Below are 18,376 nucleotides of genomic sequence, written 5' to 3'. Positions count from 1 at the left end.
GTGGAATAAATGGATTACCCCTATTTTTTCCCCCCTTTTTATTTTCTTTTTCTTCATTTTTTGGGAAAATTGTTGCCACGGGACTATTGAGAATTAAATGATGTTTAATAGAAAGCAACAAAGGTAAGATGGCTAAATGCTGAAGGGGCAAAGAGGAACATTACCAAGTGGGGGACCAAATACTTCTACAGGCCAAATGAATGTGTGCATCTGAAAAAAGAGCATCCCTCTTCATGCAAGAGCTGATGAGAGGATCCATGGAGTGTTTGCATCTGGGAGTGTTGAGTGAGGATCTACATTTAAACTTCAAGCTTCCCTCATTGGGGTTTTTGTCTCACACTGGTGTGAGTCAGATCCTGCGAAACTTACACATGTTGACAAACTGAAGGATTGTTTTAACACCAAACAGTCTCAATGGTGTTTTTGAAGACTTGCTCTTTTTGTTGTTTTTTGTTTTTTCCTTTCCTGCAAACGGATCCCAACTTGGTTTAATCTTAGTATAGCTCTGCTAGCTTGAGCTGTAATAGCAAAGTGTATCCAGGTAAAGACATTTAAGGTTGAGAATCCTGCATGGTGATGTGGTGGTTGTCCATGATATCATTGCCTTCTCAGTGCCAAACTGCTCCAGCTTGATGGGAATGAGCGCTCACTTTTTCTGAAACAGAAATCTTCTCTACATATCTCTTTTAAGAAAAGCTTTTGAAGACCCAGCTGTGAAAGGAAGTTTTTTTAAGTGGAAACAAACCCCTGATCACACTAAATATGTAGGATTTGTGAGATTTTCACCAATTCAACCTCCTTATCCGCAGTTTAGCAGCAGAGAGTGATTATAACATCGATAATATCCATATATTGCTTTACGTCATCTTTTTTTTCAGAAGCATTTCCTTGCTTTATTGCCAGGCTGTGGACTCACTTTATGGTTACTTCAGTTTTTGTTCTGAATCATTCCCTGGTATAGACACTGAGAGAGATTTCTTTTCTTCTTTTAATCAAACTTGGAAAAACAATGCAGAATTTTTCTAACAGTCCAGCTGCCCCTTCTATACCTCCTGGCTTCAGTGGGAGAGGTATGGGTGGACCCTCATATCCCCCTCAGCCAGTAGAGCCCCAGATTTCCCCACGGATGACAGATGATTATGTAGGGATGCAACAGCAGAGCCTGCACAGAGGCCATCACCATCCAAGTCAGGCCAGCCACTTGCTCGCTTACAGTGCTAGGAGCAGAGGGGCTGCGGAGCCACCGCCAACACAGGGTAACATTCACAGTGGCAACAGTAATAACCCCTACAGGAAGGATGCCATGGATTATTATTTCTCAATGGCTGGGAAGGACAGACAGAGAAGGGGAGGAATGGGTTATGGGGGAGGCTTTGGGTACCCGGGCATAGATGGACAAATACCTCACCATTACCGGCATCCTGGATCTAACTCTGCACCATCGTCTGGCCTCATGTCACCGTATCCAGTAGATTATGGCTCTGGTGCTGGTTCAAGTGGAGGTGCTGGAGCCTTTTCTCCTTCTCATCAGTACAGTTTAACTCAGACCCCTGCAATGCAGGCTGTGCCAGGTTCTCAGATGCAACACCGTCAGCATGGGCAGAACTTCCCGGGTGTCCACCACGGACAGCAGCATCGAAGCTATCCACACTCTGGGCACAGAATGACCCCACAGTACCCACATTATTCTCCACAGAGTGGAGCATCCACAGGGTCATCAGGAATGTACAGCCCCCCTCTGCAGAGATATCTCGATGGAGCTGCTAATGCTGGGTTTGATCCCAAAGTCAACAACTCTCCCAGTGTCAACTCCAATTCAAATTCAGTCTCTAGTTCAGTTGCTTCTAACAATGTGGGTCCAATGGAGAATGTTCAACAGAGTTACCATGCTGCAAATTATCACGGCTACTCCCCACAGTCACATTCACTTCACAAGCAAGCCGCACTACAACACCGCAACTCGCAGCACAGCTTAGGGGTAGGTTATGAAACTTCTCTGAAGATGCAGCACCAGGGTCCATCTCCAGGTTCTGTTTATCTTAAGCATCATCAAGCCTCCACTCCCAGTATACCTCAACCAGCATCTCAAGAAATAGCAAAATCCCCAATGCATCCCAATACGCAGCAAAGTCAAATGAACCAAAATTTTAGCCCGATTTCCAACCCATCCCCAGCTGCCTCTGCAGTGCATTCCCCCAGTTGTAGCTCTTCTCCTTCCCCTTTAATGGGTGTCTCAGAGGCACACGGAAACCCCTCAGGTCACGGTTCTTCACATCCTCCTACGTCGAATCCCCGTAGCAGCCATGGTCATGGTAGATTACTGCAGACTATGCCTCAGTTAAGTCCTACGCCCAACTCAAACAGCAGCATCAGTAGTTGTGGTAGCAGTGGCAGTCATAAAGGTCACAGCATTGGTGGGTGCAGCCTGCCTCCAATGGGCCGCAACAAAATGGGTCAAAGCACTGGGATTGGATCCCAAGAGGAAGGTTCGTCTGTTTATTCATCTTCTTCACTTGACAAAATGCAGGATGCCGGCATGAATAGTCTTAATGCCTTGAGCTCACAAGTAGCCAATCTGCCAAACACCATTCAGCACATGCTCCTCACTGACACTGTGCTCTCCCAGAAGAAAAAAGATGGCGGACAGATTCAGCAGCCAACACATGGCATGCCACCGTCGCAACCAAGGAGTCGAAATGCAAGCGCAGCCTCGAGCGCTAGCACAATCAAAGATGGAGGTACACCTGGGATTGGTGATGGTGCCAGTTTAGACGCTGGTGCAGATGAAGATTCCTCTTTGATATCAGTCAGGGGCTCATCAGGGACCAAAGTCGACCGAGAAGAGCCGTTTTCTGAAGGGGAACATAGGAGGGTGAGGCAAATGAGTGGGACAAGCAGCGAGTGTGAAGCAACTGGCTATAATCAAACCCAAACACAGCCTGGAAAAGCATCAAACAATAAAATAGTCACTTCAGACTCTCCATCAAAAGAAGAAGCTGCCACAGAAACAAAAGTAAATGAAGCGCACATTCCTCCATCATCTCCATCTTTTGGATCATCAGAGACTGGTCCAGCTGTACATTCAGTACCTCCACTTTCTTCATCTCCATTCTCGAACTCCACCAGTGTTTCCACTCAGCAAAACTGTGCTCCAGAACCTGGTTTGACATACAGCGACCACAGAGGTGGAGAGAGGAAGACAGCAGACATTAAACGTCAAAGTGAAGCTGCTATTGAGAAATCACAGAAGGTCAGTAGCCAAATGCAAAAGGATGAAGAAATCAATACAGAAAATGGCCAGGACAAAGAAAATAGGTTGCACTCTACATCTAAATTGCACAGTAATAAGAGGGAAGACAAAAGCGGATCAGAAGAACAACAGCATGCCAGTAGTGTTGGTGTGATTGTTTCAGCTCGATCTGAGGGAAGTCACAATGAAAAAAGTAAGCATCCCCAGGATAACTGTGTGGAAGAGAAGCAGTCACACTCTTATTTGAGGGAGTCAAGCAGCCATAATGGTGAGGAAGGTGTAGATCTGAGTCTTTATTCCTCCCAGCACCAGAAATCAAACTCTGGACGATCTCAAAATCCTCCCCAGTCTGCTTTACATAAATACAGCTATCCAGAATCAACATATGGCTCAGATTTGTCCATGAAGAACAGAGTGAGAGCTGGCCCATTAGGCGCAATGGAATCTAATTCCAGATACTTAGGCTACCAGCAGTCGCAATCTGGATATGCCCCTGTGCATCCAAAAGAAGCTTGTTCTGTATCTGAGACTTTGGTGAAGAGAGGGCAAGGAGAAGGGTCCAAAGGTCAGGAGGAGAATTCACAATTGCAGCAATTCCCAAGCCTTCTGCAAGAGGTTCTCCAAGGTTACAACTTAGATAGGCGCTATAGTAGACCAGAACAGGTATTTCCTTCACATCATCAAGTTCAACAGCAGTTTCCAGCCAGACACCCGTTTGGCACTAGCGATGGAGTAAGGATGCAAAGTGGAGTACCTGAGGGTTCGGCTCATTCTGCCCAAACGGGGACCCCTGGAAAATCCTCTAATCGGAGACATGGAAGCGAACCTGATTTTCCAACAGAGACCCAGTCCTCTGTGAAGTCAGAGGTATTCAATCCTAAGAATCTTCACAATACAGAAAAAAACGAGGTGGTTGGATCTCACAGCCTTTTACCACAGGCTGCAGAGTCTCATCAGCCCCCACCAAAACATATAAACCTAGTGGACTATTCCCTGCCACAGAAGAAAGCGTTCTCTAATCCTTCCTCTGCTGTGCAGGAGCTCCTTTTGCAAGAGGCAGAGCCGTTAACTAGCACTAGTGGTCAAACAGAATCTCAGAAATCATCAGGCTCCATATTAGCCCCATCAGAGCGGCGTTCTGTCATCTGTGATGTTTCGCCAAACCAGCGCACAACGCCAGACAGGGACAGAGAGGGTGACAGAGAGAGGGAGTGGGAGAAAAGTCAAAGTGGAGCCTCTGTGATTCAGCAGCCGTTCCCCTCTCCAGCAACAGCCAGTGATCTGAGTAAAAAGGATGCTGGGGAGAAACGAGTGAAAATGGAAATGGCCTCAAAAGAGTCTGGGTCAAATGCTGTCAATTTACAGACTGAGCATCAAGGCGGCACTGGGGTTAACGAAGCAGACATGGAGTTTCATTCCAAATCTGTTAATTCATCGGCTGGAATGAGCACTGATCCATATAGGCGAGGTAATCTTGATATTACCCCCATGAGCTCTCATCCAATGAGCTCTAATCCTCTGTCTTCACCGTCGAGGCATCAGTCATATCTCCACGGTGTTGATCTATCAGCTGGCAGCGGCAGCTCATTTCCTGGATTTCGATATGGAGATACAAGAGAAGGCAACATGATGTCTCGAAGTAATCCACATTTTCCGTCTCACCATCCATACCACCATTTACCCCCCCAGTCTCAAACCACAAATAAGCTTCAGATGTATCCGCATCCTCACGGACCCCCTCATCACCCCCATGACATGAGTGACTGGGTGAAAGTAATGAACAGACCCTCAAAGGAGATGATTATGCAAACTGGCTCTTCTCCTGGAAGACATAAGGTTAGCCAATCCGAGCAGAGGCTGCGAGTCATCTCCCAAACAGGCATGCCGGGTGAGCAACATTCAAGCAAAACTTCCCTTCATCATCAAAGTGCTTACTACGATATAAAAATGTGGGAATCTGCGCACTCTGGAAGGGAGGGGGCTCGATTGATAGATGGAGAACCCTACTATAGAACACAGCCATCTGCTCCACCTCCCCCTCTTCCTTCTCCTGCTCCTGTAGTGTCACATGGCCCTGCTCCTTCTCAAATGTCACAAAGTCAAAACGCTGCTGAGCCAGAGGTCTCCAGAGGAGCTGCGGAGGAGGCCAAACATCCCTGCCCACCTCCTCCAGCCAGCTCCAGTAAGCCTCCTGTTGATGTGCCCCCCACTCAGCCACAGGTACAGCGTCAGGCTAAATCTGGAGGTTCTGGAGACACAAATCCGTTAATGTTAAGAAGGAGAGTCCGTTCTTTTATCTCTCCCATTCCTGCCAAACGGCAGCTCCAAGATGCATCTCAACAGCGAGCTGCCACAAACTCTCATCACTCCCCCGGGGCTCAGTCAGAGTCCAGCCATCACAATGAAGATGATGCATCCAGTTCAGATTTGCCATGTCCCAGGCTATCTTCCCCTCTGGCAGGGGAGAATGCCTTTTCACAAACTCTGTCTCCATCAAGTGGTAACAGCAAGGTTTTGCCAGGCAGGAAGGGACGAGGTTTGAAACTGGAGGCAATAGTGCAGAAAATCACCCCAAATATTAAAAAGCCGGCAGGCCATGCTGATGATGAGTCAAATCATTACCCTGGCTTCTCGCACTCAGAAATACCAACATTTAATGAGTCACAGGACACAGACGTGGCACATTTCCCCAGGGTTTCAGGAGGGGATGATGGTTACATGGATGAAACTCACTCATTAAACAACATGATTCCCTTCAGAGGAGTTGATGAAACTGGGCCTTTACCGCCGCCTTCCTACCCGTGTGACCCCCATCAGACTTCGCAAACCATCAAACAGGATTTTGACTTTGGTTTGGGATCTGCTGTTGCGTCAGCATCTGGCGATAAGGAAGATTTTCCTTTGCTTGGACCTTTACCTCCTCCTCCACCTCTTCCACGCCCAGTCCAAGGTTCCCCACCTCCATCTTCCTCTGCCCTGTCAGACATTCAGCACTTCACAAACACTTATCAGCAGCTTGAGACGCGCAGGGGAGAACAGTCTGCCGCTAACCTTCTCAGACAGAAACTGCAAGAATCTGGCATGGGATTTGAAGACTACCCTGGCAGCGATTACTATGGGACTCCCCCACTCCACCAAGGACACATGCTGAACAGACAACATCAGATGTCTGCTGGACGGTCCAGCCTGTCACCACAAGATTCAAAGCTACTAGAGAGTGTCGTGCCTAAAGGCTATTTCCCATCTGGCAAGAAAAAAGGAAGGCCTGTTGGGAGTGTGAATAAGCAAAAACGGGCTCAGAACCAAGTCCAAACACAAGCCCAGCCTCAAGTCCAAACACAAAACACAGCTCTAAGTTCTCCTCCCGCCCCACCCATGCCAACTCCAGCAGCTGCCACAACCCCACCAGCACTACAGAGCACCAGCTGCACGCCAGCACCCCTGGTGCCACCTCTGTTTGAACTTAAAAACACTCCTCCGTCAGCTCCACCTATATTAACCCCGCCTCTGAAAGCAGATGTTGAAAGTGAGGACACACAGCTAGAGGTGGAGTTGAAACCTGTGCGACGCAGGCGCAGAGGTGTTAAAGATGAAAATGATCAACTAGAAGGAAGGGGCAGACAGAGGAGGAGGAGACGAGGGGCAGTAGCAGCAGCACAGTCAATGGCCAAAGATGACCATGTGCTTTTAGGGGCAGGAGGAAGTCTCTGCTCAAATAGAGTTTTTGTGGATCCAAACAGAAAGGGCCCATTTGTTCCTCACATACACGTGGAGAAAAAAGTACCAGAAATCGGTGCGGTGTGTACAATTGTTAATGCTGAAGAGGATAAGATGAAAGGGGAGCGTAGTGCAGTTGGCGTGAAAGCAGGCGGGAGCGGGATGGATTCTCTCCTGACCTCGGCTCTTTCCTCCCAGTTATCTTGGAGAGACAGAGAAGCAGAGAAAAGGGAGACAGATGAGGTGGAAAGTACACTTCAGTCAGGCAAAGCACTTCCCGCATCTGGTTATGTTGTTTCAGGCCCCGTGATTACAGAGACTAATCACTCAGGCCGCCTGCTATGTTGCCTGTGTCAAAAATGGGCAAATTACAAGCACCTTGGAGATCTCTACGGGCCATACTATCCAGCTGAATATGCCGCAAAGCTCCCCAAGAACCATCCCCAGATCCGACAATGTCAGACCTCCACAGGCACAAACAAAATTGGACCAAACTTGGAAACAAGCTCAAATACTCAAATGCTGACTACCATCCAAGACACACAAACACACCATGCTCGGTTCACCAAGCCTTCAACAGAGACCGGCTGTGCTGTGGACGTGGATTTAAACTCAGAATTTCTTCCCACCACAGGCAGAACTGCCTCCCCAGCCACAGCAGAGGAGATGATTTGGATGGGTTACAAGCAAAGTAACACAACTTCATTCCCTTCCTCCTCCTCCTCTGCCATTATGACACCTCTGACCAGAGATGCGAATCCAGATATTCCACCTATCCCTGAGCTTAAGAGAGAGCCAGACTTCGAAAATGACCAGCAGCATGCAGCACAGAAACAGCCGCTGCCGCCGACGGACGAAACTCAGCAGCGTCCTCAGCACAGAAAGCTGACATCGCATCCTCGCTTTAAAAGGAGACACAAGTCCAGTGAAGATTCCCCCAGAATGGTACCATCCAACAGTAAGGCATCCCTGCCCTTCCAGCCCCCTCCTCCCACCTTGGACTCCCTGGGACCACTGGCCCAACTCGCACAGCTGCCTCAGATGCCCATAGACCCAGAGGAGCTGTGGGTGCATGAAGGTTGTATTGTGTGGACCAGTGGAGTGTACATCGTCAATGGAAGACTGTACGGCCTGCAGGAGGCACTAGATGGCGCCAGAGAGACTGTGAGTGTCATCCTGCATCTATTTGACCTGTCCTGTTTTGGGATTTATTGCATTTCCTGTACTGGTCTGTCTGTGTTGTGGCAAATGTGATAATACAGCTTGCTCTGATTTTTGTCCTTCAACGGGACCACCATCATTTTTATTGTGATGAAACATGTTGACCTTTATTTTCAGAGTTGTTCGTATTGTGAGATGGTGGGTTCAACCCTGGGCTGCTACAGTAAAGGTTGCACACTCCGTTACCACTACCTATGTGCTATTGAAGCAGGTGAGCGGCTGTAATAAATACAATTTTCTTGTGAGCTCTGCGCCTCGATGCATCCCAAATTTTGATTACTGATTAAATATTAATGTGGTAGACTCAATTAAGGATGGATGTTGTGTATCGTTTTCGCAGATTGTTCTCTAAACGAAGATAACTTCTCACTGAGATGTCCGAAGCACAAGGTAAAGAAGGAGAGGTTGGTTTGCTTTTGTGTCTCACTCTTTTGCTTTTTTTCTTCTTAATGCTGCAGTTCCCCACCGCCGATTCACTGAATCTCCTCTGCTGTCTTTGTGTTTTTTTTCCCCAACTCCTCACGTCTCCTTTAACTCAGTTTACCCAGAGTGTCCGGCCAGCCAAGTCAGTGTATCCTGAGCAGTCAGAGAGAGGCTGAGCAAAACCGAGGGGAGGAAGAGACGCCGCAGTCTGGGAGCTGTAAGTTGAAACTCATCGGTTTGCTTTGATGTGGATTTTTTACCTGATGTGAATGTAGGTTTATTCAACGGATTGGTGCATTAGTGTATGATGTTTGATATTCCTCACACATAAAGCTGAATTACACTGAATTGATTTCAAAATATGTTATTAAAAGTTTAAACTTTTTAAGCAGTGAACTCCAGTTCTGGATATCCATTTGTTAGTGCAGCCAGGGAGACAGTATCTGTCAGCGTAGCTTCCCACTTCACAACCCAGCAGGATAATTCACACCCGTCAAATATTTATCGATATAATGGTGCAGTTTTCCCCTTTAATTTGTCTTTTATCTTAACTATTTAACTCCCATTTATTGGCTGCTTTTACATGGGAGAGGGAAGCGCTTTGAATGCCTCCTAAGGGAAGTCATCACCTCACACTGCAGTTCTTCTCACCTGTTCAACCGTGCTCCTGTCACTTCTCGTCACTACCGCCCCCTCATTTTCAGACCAGCCTGTCTCCATGGAAACTGATACACAGACCTTACGCCTTACTTATAAAAAGCTGACATGAAGTGGAGGTTTTATAATTGCATTTTTCTTCATTATAATTTACCAGGGAAAAAAAGTGAAATGTTTTCACAACAATTCACTAAACTAGTAGTTTGGGCTGATTTGATCAAATAGTAATGTGTCAAAGAACTGGATGGAGTACTGATATGGAAAAATTCTCCAGGATTAATCTGAACTGTCTATGTTGGATATTTTCTCCAACAATGCAATGCACCACAGCAGTGCCAAAACCCCCGAAAAAACATATTTCATTGTCTATTTTTAATTTTTATATTTATTTACTTGGATGATTTTTTATTTATTTGGTTAGTTCTATCATCTATTTATTTACTTAAGTATTGCATAATAATAGCACACAACACATATACACCTTCTTAGTTTATTTAAAAACTCACAACATCTGGCAACTTAATTGATTTAAGTCCCCCGCCCGGTATTATACAGTTATTTTATATTGACAATTTACAAATCCATCAATCAGGATAGGACTCTCGCCTCTGTAAACAGTAGTCATAGCAACGTGAAGCTACTGCAGCAGCAATGGCAACAATAAGCCCTACCCTTCGATGAAGAAGCGTTTGTGAAAAAGTGCATGATGAAAACTGGTGATCTCAGAGAAAATAAACAAGCATTTTCCAATGAGAGCCTGAGCAGAAACACAGAAGCTGAACACAATGAGATTTTTCCACCGAGGTTCAATGAGGTTCACTGTCATATCTGGAAGATTTTTTTGCCCACTCGTTTTGCCCACAGGCTGATCTGACAGCCTACGGAGAGGGTCGGTCTGAAGTAAATAAAGGGATTTGTGACAATAACTCGATCAATCCCAGCCCTTATGGTCAGAAATAAAATAAATTAGCCTGAAATACACATAATAGTTCCACTTTAACACCCCTGCCCTAACCACCCATTTACTACATGAGGCAACACGAGCTAGCAAAATATACCATGAACTCATTCTGCTAGCGATTCAAACACAAAGCTGGCCATTTTCTCTTCGTCACAGATCACAAGACTATCGACTGTAACCATAGCAACAATGATGCGTTGTTCCAAATCCAATCAAAACTCGTGTGAAGATATTTTATTTTCTCATGTTGCATTTTATTCTTTCTTTCTTGCATATATGTTTAATAAATAAAGATACAAATTAGTCATCTATAGTTTTTTTGGGTTTTTTTAACCTTGCTTTGACGTTTGTGTCACTGGTGCCATCATGAGCTCCTGTCTGCAATACATTGTGGTCTACATTGACCCATCTAGTGACCATCAGTGCTCACTATTTTTAAAGATGCATTTTGGGTGCACTGCTTTCTCTGGACATTGGGACTTCCGTTGAAGATGGTGTGCCCATTATATAGGGCACTATGTAGGGAATGGTGTGGACATTCAGATGCAGATTTACTTTATTTTCCAGCCTGTTAGTCGTCTTCTAAACGTTCAGCTAGGTATCATCTCGCTGTCAGTTTTTTGTATTTTTTCTGCAAACATTAAACAAGTTAAATCCAGCTATTGCATCATTTACTTCTGCTTCTCTGAACTGGAAACTGGCAAAATGATTCGCCTGCAAAGTTGCAAACTGCTGCATAGTACACAGTATGTCCTGCGTGCTGCATCCTGCCTGACAGGAGCGGTTTTAAGGTTTGAGAATGGTTACGGTCGTTGCAATTAATCCAACTTGAGTTGAGTCTTTTAGTGAAACGTTGCTTTATTTTAAAAATTTTTTTTTTTATGTGGTCATATTTGTTTTGTTGTGTATCCTCTCCTAGGTTAACTCGGACAATAGGAGGCCGACAATGTGAAGACACAACTGGCATTTCTGGAGAACCTAAAGGGAATGTACAATTTTTCAACCGGAAACAGCATTATCTACATTTAAAACTATGGCGAAGAGAAACCTTTTTTTTTTTTTTTTTTATATATAATCATTGCTCTTAAAAACAGAAACTAAAAAAAGGACATGCAACACAGAGGAATGGGGTTGCAAGAAAGAGACTTTAAGAAGAAGAAAAAAAAAACCTATCAAAGCAGGATGAAATGAGACAAGGAGGCTGACGGAAGAATTACAGGAACTTTGCTGTAAAGAACAAAAGAAACAAACTTCCTCTCTAGGCTTACTTTGATTTTTCCAGACACCCTTAAAGTCGTCAACTTTTGTTCAACATCGTTACCTTTTATCTTTCGTTTGCTTTGAGGAGGTGTGCGGGAGCAAGTTGGGTATCAAACCCGCCAAAAAGACAAAAAGAGAGAATTCTACATCATCTCACTAGTAGTATTTCATCTTATGATATTAAGATGATCACAGTTATTATTTTAGTCATTATTATTTTGTATCCTCATCAGTATTTACTCATGAAAATGAAATGGATGTATCTCACTTTATATTCAGTCAGCACATGAGTTTTGAGGTTTATTTTTTTCCATTCCTGGAGATGGATGAGCCAGCGTGATGATGTCTGGAATGTCAGGGTCGAGTTTGCCGCAAAGACATTATTGCCTTGGAGAATGGACATCTGTTGCCTTTCAAAAAGTCTTGTATGAGTGAGAAATGAGTATGCGTGGCTTGGTGTGTGTGTGTGTGTGAGGGGAGGAGAAGAAAAAAAAAAAAAGCTGATATCTGGGTCTTTGATTCCATTTTGGTCCTTTTGAAAAGTGTTCTTATTTTTCATCGCCGGGGTTTTTATGGTACAGATAGTATTCATGAAAAATCAGATGGACAGTCTTATTTTTCAAATACAAAAAATGTTCGTAATGTGCAGAGAGAGAGAGAGACTTGTAAGAGGAGGAGATAACACTATGGACTAATGCGTGTTTGCCATCTTGTAACCATGCTGACAGAGGAAGATGAAGGACTGGACCATGACGAGCCTTCATCTCCATGTTCTTCGTGCAAACTCAAAGCCGACTAACCCGTCGGTCTCTCAGACAGTGACGGACACTTTTTTTGAAGTGAACATGGGAGATGGTGTCATGCGAGCGGCTGCGACTGGCCACTGCGGCCGACGTGAAGCGAGCCGAACCAAGTACTGGATGGTGTCATTCTTCAGCGGCGATCTGATCGGGAGACGCAACACACATTCTAAAGAAGCATTGCCATCGGATTTAAAAGTGAGTCATACATAGTGTTGTCTTTATCATTTTTTATTGTTATTCTTGTAAAAAAAAAAAGAACAAAAAAAAAGTCAAAGAAGACAGCCACACTATCAAAACCATGCTGTATTAGAAATCTGTCAATATGTATATGAATTATGAATACACTTAAAATCCTTCAAATATGCTCCTTTTCTTATTTCTCAAGCTTTGTTTTTTTTATTTATTTATTCTGAGTTGAAAAGGGTGGAGTGTCCACTTAGGAGGGGGGGGATGGAGCGGGAAGTTGGGAGGCGGATCGGTGCAGTGATGGGAGCTCTGCGTCCGCCTGTCATGGTGATGGAAGGGATGAAGCCCTCAAATTTACCAGCTGATCCATGTTCCTACCCTCGACTACACTCACGAGCTGTTGATAGTGACCAAAAGAACGCCATTATGATGAGTTTCCTACTCAGGGAGTCTGAGCTGTCATGTAATATATATGGTGTAATGTAAAAGCCGCTGCCATCCAGGAGGGATTTGGAGTAGAGCAGCTTCTCCACAGCCAGGGAATCATGAGGTGATGCGGGCATCTGGTGAGGATGCCTCCTGGGTGGCTCCTTGGTCAGCTGTTCTGGGTGTGTCCCACCTGTAGGAGGTCCCAGGACACACTGAAGGGACTGTGACTCGCAGTTGGCCTGGGAATAACTTGTGATCTACCTGGATGAGCTGGAGTAAGTGCCCCCCATGACCTGACCCAGACCTGCATGGATGAATTAAAGCTTTCTGCTTTGATTGCATCTGTTTTTGTTTTGTTAAGCAAACTTACTGTTTTCTCAAGTCCTTTTCTGTGACATGTAGCTAACTTTTATCTGTTCATCCCGACACGCTTTCAGGCCAAAGTGGAGTTTAACCGCTTCGGTAAGGCTGGAGTCACACCGTGAAGTGTTTTGAGTCAAGAAACAATTTATATTGACCTTTCAAAGTTCTTTGTTTTTAAAGGGTTTTGTGCTGCGTAGACTAAAAACTCCAAAGTAGTTTCTGCTACAAAACCTGAAAATATAACATTTGCTACGAGTAAAATGTAAACATAAACCCTGTGACACAAAATTGTTTGTGCTGTTTAAAATGAATCATATTTTTGGGACTAATTTTTCCTTTTCTCTCCGTAAGACTCTCAACGTTAACACCATTTAACCTCTTAGTAACTCTGATCAGAAATAGTTTAATCACCAGGTTTTAGCTGCTGGGACGAAACCAAAGTAATCATGTCTTCACAAGCCCTTAGAATAGGAAGTCAGGTGAGCGGAACATGATGCAACAACACCTTCATTCTTTATTTAACAAAAACATCAGCAAAAATCCAGAAGCAGGTTGTAAAATAAAGCGCTCCATGACTCAGTAGAAGCAGCAGTGAAAACGTCACAAAGTTGTAACATGACAACGTCAGATGGTCTCGTTGTGGAAAGGCAGTAAGTCAATGAATTACACGATAAGATAAAATGATTGCAATGAGTTTGCCGGGCGCAATATTTTCATATTTTCTTTTCTCTCTCGGGTACCGCTTTTTTTTAAAGACAATATTAACCAAACACGGCAACACAACAAGCTTCCATCTGCACTTAAAACACAATCATGAACTGCAGTTCAGGCCTTAACAATCAGGCGAGGTCCATCTTCCCAACAGTCCACGGTCAACCCTGTGTTCAACCCACAGATTAAATACAACCAGAACAGTGCAACATGGTGTGCACTCAGACAGCATGGTTAGTAAAGCAACACTGCCCTTTAATATTGTTGAAAATGCAACATTTTGAAAGATGTTTGGAAACATTTCACAGCCGGTATGAATTCCCTGGATCACAGGTGTCAAACTCCTGTATCCTGCAGGTTTTTGTTGTCTCCATCCTCCAACACACCTGACCAAAATTCACGAATAGGTTGACAGGAAGCTGCTGGATCCATTTGATTTGAATCAGCTGTGTTTGGTAGAGAGAAACAACAAAAACCTGACGGACACCGGCCCTCTAGGGCTGGAGTTTGACGCCCCTGCTGGATGAACACACGTTACAAACGACAATTCCACAACTTTACATGACATGAAAAATGACGATCAAAGATGATCAATTTTACCATTCCACCTCTGGTCCAGTCCAAACATGTCCCCTTATATCAGCCTTACCATAGACTATGTAACTGTGTTTAGAGACCATATGTTCCAGACCACTTTGCCAAAACCCTGGGAGAAATCCTGATCTGTTTCGGCAGACTGGGGTCTGGATGAGCATAAACTACTCTGCACATCAAACTAAACGTTCTTTAGAAATGAAAGTATGTTGATCTTTGAAAAGGGTATACTTGCAGTATTATAGCATTATTGGTATTTTAGTTGAAAATTATCTCAAAATTACAGTAATCGTTTCTTGCAATATTATCATTTATCGCAATAATTTCTGAGACAATTAATCGCATGGCAAAATTAGTTACCGTGACGAAGTTGTGGAAGAGTTCTGGTCCTCTCCGTTTTACAGTGCTGCAGTTCAGCTTGTAGGAAGGCTTTAATGTGCATCTTTCTTCAGAACCAAGCACAGGCTTTCTGTCAGGTTCACTTTGGGGCATTGCAACACTTTTTTTCCTTTTTAATTTCAGTTATTCTGTTGTAGATTTGCTGCTGTGTTTGGGATCATTGTCCTGTTTCATGACCCAGTTTATGCCAAGCTTTATCTATTAAACAGATGGCCTCACATTTAACTCTAGAATATTTTGGTGTACAGATTAGTTTACAGTTGATTCCAGGTGTCTAGGCTGCGCAACGAGTCTAAATCATCCCTGCTGTGTTTAACAGTTTGTATCAAAAGTTTGAGCTGTGGTTTGATATTGCAGTACTGGAGGAAAATGGAGCCTTTAAAGTTGGCGCTGCAAATTCCTATAGGTGTCCCATATGGGCTCAATTTACGGCCATAAAGATTTTGCAAATGAAAATGAATGTTTGCATTTAATTTCGAAGTTTGCATTTTCTAATCAAGTTTTGCCATCCCACAGAAAAACTGTCTGTCTAAAAATATAAGTTTGCAAATGTGCATGGAGGGATTTGCATGACTGTGAGAAGAATTCGCATTAGGGGAAATAAATGGCTCATTTTAATAATTTTACTGCAGAAATTTTGTTTCTGTAAAAATAAGAAAAAGGCTATCGACATGGAAACCGACAAACCGTCATGCTTGCATAAAGACCAGCATACCTACAGGGAAACTGCAAACAAAATCAATTTGTCGGCTGTACCATCTACTTCACCTTCCAAAGGCATTCAGTAATTGGGGCAACCGCTGACGGAAAACTGTCTGAAAAATTAATGAATTGAAAAATAATTTATTTGACTAAAAACAGTTTTTTCAGTATTTAATTATTTCATGATGCAAATGCATTAATTTGATCCATCAGCCTCCCTCATCAAACATGGTGGGGGGGGTGGATGTTGCATTGGTTAACTGGTCAGACGTTTAGGCAGCGTCTGAAAAGACTTTTTTCTTCTTGGTTACCTTCGCTGAGGAGGTCATGTTTTTACCAATGTTTATGTGTTTGTTTGTCTGTTTGTGTTCAAGATAACTCAAAAAAGTTATGGACAGATTTTCATGAAATTTTCAGGACTTCTTGTCTGATGTTTTTAAATGATGAATTAAATGATGTTTTAATTCAATAATGCTATATTTATTGACTTAGGCATGTATTCCAATTTTAATTGACATATTTAATTAATTATTTAATGTTTAATTAAAATATTTAATTTTATCTTATATTTATATTTTATTTTATATTAATTATTTTAATTATTAGATTAATTATTTTAATATATATTTTATTTAATAATATTTATTTGATTTATTTCACTTTGTATTTTTTTAAAACTGCAATTTATTCAGTGACACAATTGGTAACTATCGCTCAAGTTATTTATGATTTTATTTTTTTATTTATAGTTTTTGTACTAACAATACCAATACATTGGATTTAAAAGCATCTTTTAAAACACACAAGGACTCTACTGTAAAAATGAAGCCTTTAGGCCTGAAATTCAAAAGCAAAAACAAGATAAAAGAAAAGGAAAAAGACAAACCGTGTGCTGGAAGGTGCATCAGGCTGTTTTGAGCAGGTAACTTTTAAATTAGCAATTATAAAATGTAAGAGAGGTGATGTTTCTTATAACTTAATGGCACATGTAACTGAGGCAGATTCCTCCTCCAATCACTGCAGAGATGCCACCTCCTGACGACTCAGTCGCCCAAATGTGACCCAGTGAAACAATATTCTGCATCCATCTGTGTGTGTGTGTGTGTGTTGAGTTTTACTCACTGTGTCAAGGACACATGAAAACAGAGTTCCACGCTCGTACAGGCTGGAAACCTTTGCAAGAAGGGGGGTCGACATGAGGTGGGGGAGGTTGACTAAAACAGATCAAAATGAGTCTAGGAATGAAAATGAAAACAGATGGAACAGAGCTGTCTGTTGTGGACTTATAAGGTTGGATTAAAGAGGAGGATGTGTGCCAGTGAGCGTGTACGTGTGAGTGTGATATCCTCACAGTGTTGTGTGGACTGGATCATCAAGAGTGACAGTCACTCGGCCCGCAGAGGTCAGCGAGACGGCCAAAATCCTCCATCACTCTCACCGTCTGATGAAGAGAAGTGGATTCAGAGAGCACCGAGGAGAGATTTTCCCTTCACTTTTACACACTCTACCCCAAGAAATAAGTAAGTATTCATCTTTCTTTATCTCCACTGTTCAAACTTAATTTACTGCTTGACATAAAGCGCTCTGATTTATGGCGTCTGTCTACTGGAAAGGTTCCACTGTGACAGCAGTCTTCACTTATTCTCCTCTCATTTAGCCGTCTGTCTTGCCGCCAATTACCAGCAGACTGTGAATCTTTGTCACCGCCTTTCATTCTTTAAACGTGATTAGTTCTCCCTCAAACACCTCACTAATAATCTGACGAACACGTGCAAAGCTGCTTCTCTCTGGAAACTAATAACAAGCCGGTTGTATTTTTAGTAGCACTTAAATAACCTGACATTCTCTAACCTGCCCTTTGCTGTTTAAATGAAATAACCAACATCTTCCACCTTCCTGTATTCCTCCCTCATCAGCATAAGACCCCATTCAACACTTGCACGATGGCATTCCTGCAAAGGATGCGTTCCCCTTCCCTCTCCTTCCTCCAGACGGTCGTGTCTCTCCTCCTGAGCACCGTGGCCCTGGTGTCCTCCTTCTGGTGCGTGGGGAAGCAGAAGGTGCCCAAGCCGCTCTGTTCGGCCACCAAACACAGCAACTGCATCCCCGTTCCCGGCCTGTCCAACTCCTCCAACATCCAGTTCTTCTGGGAGACCGGGGACGACCGCTTCGTCTTCCCCACCTTCCACACAGGGCTGTTCTTCATCTGCGAAGAGAACATTTATGCAGATGAAGGGGGTGAGAGAGAAAAATCACTTTGCAGTCAGATGAAATGAGAACTTCTCACTGATCCCAAGCAGAGGTCAAAAGGTTGCTCAGTTCAGGTTGAGGAAATTGATAAATGAGTAAATGCTGGATACGAGGATCTGTACGAGTAAATATGAACTTTGTAGTCCAAAACACATCACGATTATAATACTAATCAGTATCGCGGTGAGGGATCTCAGTAAAATGGTCTTCTTTATATGCCCTGATTGAGTTTTGATACATACAGTATCATAACTGTGGCAGTAGTGCCAGGTAGAAATAGGCTGATGAACCAAGGTCCCCACTGTGGTCGTTTGCACCCATTTACGTACGGTTGCAAGTGCGTCTGGTTGTGTCCTCGGCGCAAAGAGGATTAACATCAGTGTGTGTGTTCTGCTCGTGCAGATTTAGACTTCAACAGCAGGACTCAATTATGGATTAAAAGCCAGAGAG

The 18,376-nt window shown here is 43.6% G+C and overlaps 2 protein-coding genes across 2 annotated transcripts in view; both read left to right on the top strand.

The window, feature by feature from the left end:
• The first annotated feature begins 397 nt into the window (after window positions 1-397).
• Window positions 398-12,566, top strand: tcf20 (transcription factor 20). The gene is made up of 5 exons (XM_079252898.1): window positions 398-8,131; window positions 8,306-8,399; window positions 8,529-8,592; window positions 8,728-8,828; window positions 11,149-12,566. The coding sequence occupies exons 1-5, from the start codon at window positions 1,010-1,012 to the stop codon at window positions 11,151-11,153; spliced, it is 7,386 nt and encodes a 2,461-aa protein (XP_079109024.1). The 5' UTR covers window positions 398-1,009; the 3' UTR covers window positions 11,154-12,566.
• A 5,053-nt stretch (window positions 12,567-17,619) lies between these two features.
• Window positions 17,620-18,376, top strand: part of gsg1 (germ cell associated 1) — a gene marked incomplete at both ends in the record, with an annotated part of 7,570 nt that continues 6,813 nt past the window's right edge. Inside the window, one exon of the mRNA XM_079252682.1 lies at window positions 17,620-17,914. Coding sequence (XP_079108808.1) covers window positions 17,620-17,914 — 295 coding nt within the window. The remainder of the gene's footprint in view (window positions 17,915-18,376) is intronic.

This window comes from Telmatherina bonti (genome assembly GCF_933228915.1).
Source record: "Telmatherina bonti genome assembly, chromosome: 14".
NCBI lineage: Eukaryota > Metazoa > Chordata > Actinopteri > Atheriniformes > Telmatherinidae > Telmatherina > Telmatherina bonti.
This window is presented reverse-complemented; position numbering and strand designations above follow the sequence as displayed.